Below are 5,942 nucleotides of genomic sequence, written 5' to 3' on the forward strand. Positions count from 1 at the left end.
CATTCTATATAGTGCGGCTATGTGGTCTTGTGGTATGACACTCGCTTTCGGATCGGAAGGTCCTGGGTTCGAGCCTCGCGCTCGGCGCATAGTTGAGGCCTTGGAAAAGGCTCTTTACTTACATTCTCTCACCTTACTCATGTGTAAAATGAGTACCTGGCCGTTAACAGCGTTGTCTTAGTCCGAAAAATTGTAATATCGCCTAACAAGCGTTATGTCCCGTCCTACATGTTAAATGTTGCTGTTGACCAGGGACCCCTTGTAAAGCGCTTTGAGCACATTTAGTGGATATTGCTCTATATAACGCTCATTTTAATATAAAGCTCAATTTAATTTAATTGATATGCTACAACTTACGTGTACTTGGTCACAGGTTTGAAAACCCAAATTCTTAGCATCGATATAATGATAATAATCTCAAACTAAAGCAAAATAAAGTCCGTTGCAACAATATTAATACAAGCCCATAATTGTGTTCTGTCATCAAACACATAAGCCACAGCCCTTATTTGGATATTAATACTTTTCGTACAAAATTAATCTGTTCACGATTTAATTTTGATATCAACTCGTAATCTAAAATGATTCATTAGAAATAAACAAGAAATTTACAAATTACGCTTCCTTTTTCCCTTTATTTATTTTCTAGATGAGAGTTCTTGATGGGAAAGAGCCAAAGCATTTTATGAACGTCTTACAAAACAGTATGGTTGTGGTAAGTACACTGTAAAGACAATCATACACGAGAGGTACATTAACTCCTCAAAATAATATTTTTTCTATGATTATCTACATTATAATTTTCAAATGATATTATATTTTATATCATGTATGTCAGATAATCATATCACGCTTTCGTCGTCGTCATCGTTGTCGTCGTCGTCGTCGACATCATCATCATCATCATCATCATCATCATCATCATCATCATCATCAACATCATCATCAACAACATCAACTACAGTAATAAATAATTTATCTAATTCTTGTTAATTTACAATAATATGATTATGTTTGATTTTATGAATTAGTAATTATGATTTGATTTGTATTATATATTGGCAAACTGCCTAAAATATACATTGAATCTATTTTGAATCTTGAAATCTTTAAACTTAAAAACTCAAAATTGTCTTGTTTTATCTAAACTGTCCACAAGCATTTCTGTTTTGGGCCAAACACACAAAAATATTATCATGATGGTTATAGTGACCAACCTAGAGGTAGATACAAAAACATCAAATTTGATATGACTTTTTTCTATTGCTATACAAATGTGATCCAGTACGATACTGACATACGAAGAGTTGGTGACAATGAGTTCTTAGAGATTACTGACGGCTACAATACAGATAACAGTGACCATCTCAGTCAGGATGATGATGACGTCAAAATGTTTTGTATTCAAGAATGCATCCCTGGTTGTATGAGAGTGTCACAGGTGAAGATTTTTTCTTGTCCTACACATTAAGTATTACTGTTGTCTTGAGACCCCCTGTAAAACGCTTTGAGTACATTTGATTGATTTTTCTCTATTAGGCTCACTTTTTTAAAAAGGAAAGTTTCGTTTAAGAATGATGCAGAATTTAAAAATTTTTTAGAACTTTTATGTTGTTTAATATTGTCTGATAAATGGTTTTGTCTTATGACAACATAGTATTATTTCGTGTATTGGGCAATGAGCCAGCATAATTATGGTTCAAATGAATACATTCGTGATCTGACTTAGCAATATTTGACAGATTCACTTGTGCACTGTTTTAATTTACGGAGTGATGTCAACTGATTACAATCCATGATAGATAAATGACAGAAAGTTAAAATAATAAATATAAATATATTTGAAGTTAGAATTTTAAAAACTATCTTTGAGCAGGGGATTGTCAAAATGTTAGGTATAAATAAAAATGTAAGAGAGTAATTCACTCCCGCACCCCCCCCCCCCCCCCCCCAGTCCAAATGGCCGATTCAGAAACTGTAAAGAGACGTATTCACGTATTCATTTTTTTGTTTGTTTGTGTGTGTGTTTGTTCAGGTATGCATGTGGTGTAGGAACTTAGCGCAAAGAATAGCGTTCATTGGAGTTCTTCGCCATGGGTAACCATCAACAGAACTATATCATGACATTGGCATATAATAGAAAGTAGATAATGTGTGTCATGCATGATCAATTAATGATCGGTGTCTATTAAATTGATGCTGTTTTTTAAATTTATTCCATCACTATGACTTATGGTACCCATTCTTATATCGATATCGTTAAGTAACATCAAACCGAAATAATGAAGGGGCACAGTTTGTGATGAAATGTTGTTATGTGCGTTTTACAGACTTCTCCAAGGACGTCATCACTAAATTCATCGGCTGCTTTTATTGTATTCATTTCCCTCCACTGCCTTGGTATGGTATGGAAGGTAAGACAATAATAGGTACAAGTAGAGATGGGGATGGGGGGGGGGGGGGAATCTACCTCGGTGAAACTTGCGTGCTGAGAGCGTTAAAATATTTAACGCATTGGAAAGTTGATGGGATTGTTGGGAAAGTCACGGGACCATTGATAAAAAAGGCGTTTTGTTACTCCCATGATCGAAAACGAACAGATAACAGTATGACCCTGCCACCTATACAACTCCCCCATCAGCTAGAGATCAATATAATATGAATGAGTTCCTCGAGTTTAAAAAGGGTAACGATTTTTATCTGCATTGTTTGGTTTGGTCAGTGCCAAGAAAATTTGTAACAATTAGTGTTCAACAAGGACTTGAACTCCGGTTTTAATCATTAAGATTGTAAAGGGCATAAGAAAAAAGAATACTTGTTTTAATTTATGAAAGGATTGGGTATTTGCCGTCAAAAAAATAATGTATCTCTTTGTCCAGGAAGCAATGGGTTTTAAAGTCACTGTTGAATGTGGGAAACAATTTATTTGAAAAGTGGTAGATATTTATGTCATGTCACATTTGACCAAAATGAAACTGTATAAATATTTTTTTCCCAACAGAATTCGACAGCAAATGAACGAGAGTACTCCAAAAACATGTTGTCATACTTTTGTCCTGACAGGTGAAACACGTATATTCAGCCTGGGTGTTGGAAGTGTGGTATTCCTACGATGGTTTTGTTGACACGTTAACCATGTTCATAGTTTCTTGAAATTAAACCATTTGGATTAAGCCAATATTCAGAATTAATGACATAAAGAAAAAACTTCTCTGATAAGAATACAAAGTCATCAAAAGAAGTGAAAGTAAAACATTCAGACTTTGTGAGGCCCTCTCAATTTACTCTCTGAAGACATTACGAGATTTAAATTAACGACAGGAAAAATAATTTATGCCACGATCGTCTATATCTGCCAAGGACCCGACGCCCTTTTGGTGATTTTTGTCTAATAGCTTAATTTGAGAAACTGAATGACTTTTTACTCAACTCTAATCCAGTCAATCTCATGCAATAAAAGGTCGAAGCGGCTCCTTTCCCCTTAAAAAGTCAACTTCAGGACTCTGAAAAAACGCATTAAATAATTTGTCCAGAAAACTTGTCCTTCAAATATCGATCGATTTAATGACCCTCAACTTTGAAAAAAAAAACTTCTCAAACCTGGGACTTGCGCGAAGTTTTTACCAAGATGAGGATCATTTAAATCGGTCGGTATTGGAAGAACGAATTTTCTGGCCAAAATTTTTAATATGTCTCTTTCTAGAGAACGGCAGTTGACTGGTTAAGGACGTACAATTCTTCAAACCCTTTAAGTATTGTGTTCTTTGAGAAGACAAACTTTTCTGGCAATTTCATTTTTTTTTTTCATGAATTGTTTCAGGACCCGTCAGTTCGATATTATTAACGAGAAAAAGGAGCCATACAAATTCTACAGATCTGTTGAACAGGACGGAAGCTATCCTGTTGAATTTACTAAACATGTGAGTAGATTTCATTTATTCCGAAAATAATACGATGATTTGATTATTTTATATTGCATGAAATGTATATTTATGAATTTATCTGTCTTTGTTTAAAATAATTATCCATTTTAGTATTACTAGATACGTATTTATACACTCATTGTATAATCAAATTCGTTATGATCCAACTGTTAAAACGTAACATGAATCTCGGATATGAACTGTCATTTTAGTACACACTTTGTCCTGCCTAATCCTTGCTTTTCATGTAGTTTTTAAATATTACCATAATTTGTCTAGTTCTCTCGATCACGTGACTCGTTTATCGTTTTTGTTTCATTGAAATGTTTCATTTTATTAATGAATTCAAATCTTTTAAATTTCCATCCAAGGTCATTCATCGTCGCCCTCCGAGGCTAGCACTTTTCTCACAACAGACACAAACATTCTTCTTTTATGACGATTTTTCACAAGAGGTACGAAAATCTTCATTATATTTATAGGTGGTCAAAAGTTTATGCAATCTCTGAAAAGTTGGCTTTTGTTCAGGATCTCCTGGAGCTGGAGTTTCATCCAATAATAATAATATCTATAACGGACAGTCACAATTGTTTGTTATCCTTTGGACAGGACACAAGCCTATTGCAGAGTTACTTTCTGTCATTTCTAACAGATACCTTTTCACACCTATGTGGACACCAGATTCACCAAAATTTTAAAATAATAATAAATAAAATAAATAAAATTCCCTTTATTCATCCCATAGGGGAAATTTGTCTCTAGGGTCTATTTCAAGGGAAGACTGGAATAACCCAGGCGACAGCAAATTGAGCTAGGACGAGGTGACTTGCTCAAGGCCACGATATATTAGTTGATCAAGTGGGACCACAGCATAAAAGAAAATGTTAAGGGTTAATATGAAACAATACAAAAGAGGACGTTTCGGCTCTTAGACTTCACTTCCTAAACGGACAGACACCACACGCAGAAAATGATGATGGAAAAATAAATGAAATATCGTTGTCTAAAAGGAAGGGATAATTGAGCTTTAATTAATAATAATTGAGCTATTTATAAAGCGCAATATCCACTAAACGTGCTCAATTTTTTCGGACAGAGACAATGGCAGGTACTCATTTTACACCTGAGTACAGTGAGATAATGTGAGTAAAGAGCCTTCTCCAAGGACATCAACTAATGCGCCGAGTGAGGCTCGAACCCAGGACCTTCCGATCCGAAAGCGAGTGGCATACCACTATACCACATAGGATGAGAGTGGACTTTGCGAGTTTTTCCCAAAATGAGCGTCATTTCAATCGATCGATATTTCAAAAATTTTAATAGATCTACGTGGTTTATTTTTCATACCAGTATTAATAGATTCGTTTATTTGCAGATTTGAATGAAATGGACATTTTCATACTCGACACGTTTGATCAAGTAAGTTTATGTAGAGGTCTATCAAATCATATTCGCATCATCTTTTCTTTTAGATTGTTTGTTTCATGAAACCAAATCACAGGCGTTATAATGCTTCAAAGTATGATTGTATTTTTAGTTATATTTTAATTCAGTAATTTTATCAATTTTATCAACTGAGACAAAATTTAAAAGTCTGTTCATTAATGATAGGAAATTTTTTATCGCGCATTTTACAGTTAATTTCCCTTTCACTCACTACTACAAGTCTTCTGTTAGGAGCAATTTTTTCTTTCTTATATATATATATATATATATATATAAATATATATAATATATATATAATATATATAATAATATATATATATACTTTACAATGCTGGTAATTCGTCAGTAGGTTAACACTCACTTATGGATTTACTTGAATTGTCTTAACCATAGATATGCCAGGGCCAGAGTTAGTAATCGTTGTCACCCATCCTTCCATCACTGACTGACCACTCTCAACGTTGCTCGACTTAGTCATTTGTGATTCACCGTACAGAATTTGCCATCTAGATTAATAGAGATGCTTTCTTTCTTTTCTCCCACTAGTTACAAGTATGGATTGGCGATTCTTCA

The 5,942-nt window shown here is 34.2% G+C and overlaps 1 protein-coding gene across 1 annotated transcript in view; it reads left to right on the forward strand.

The window, feature by feature from the left end:
• Positions 1–5,942, forward strand: part of LOC144963861 (advillin-like) — a 13,230-nt gene that overhangs the window by 4,929 nt on the left and 2,359 nt on the right. Inside the window, exons 6-11 of the mRNA XM_078897813.1 lie at positions 650–715; positions 1,286–1,441; positions 2,331–2,414; positions 3,002–3,063; positions 3,821–3,920; positions 5,283–5,342. Of these exons, the coding sequence (XP_078753939.1) occupies positions 650–715; positions 1,286–1,441; positions 2,331–2,414; positions 3,002–3,063; positions 3,821–3,920; positions 5,283–5,342 (528 nt within the window). The remainder of the gene's footprint in view (positions 1–649; positions 716–1,285; positions 1,442–2,330; positions 2,415–3,001; positions 3,064–3,820; positions 3,921–5,282; positions 5,343–5,942) is intronic.

This window comes from Berghia stephanieae, chromosome 2 (assembly GCF_034508935.2).
Source record: "Berghia stephanieae isolate SIO BIC M18660-M18661 chromosome 2, UCSD_Bste_1.3, whole genome shotgun sequence".
NCBI lineage: Eukaryota > Metazoa > Mollusca > Gastropoda > Nudibranchia > Aeolidiidae > Berghia > Berghia stephanieae.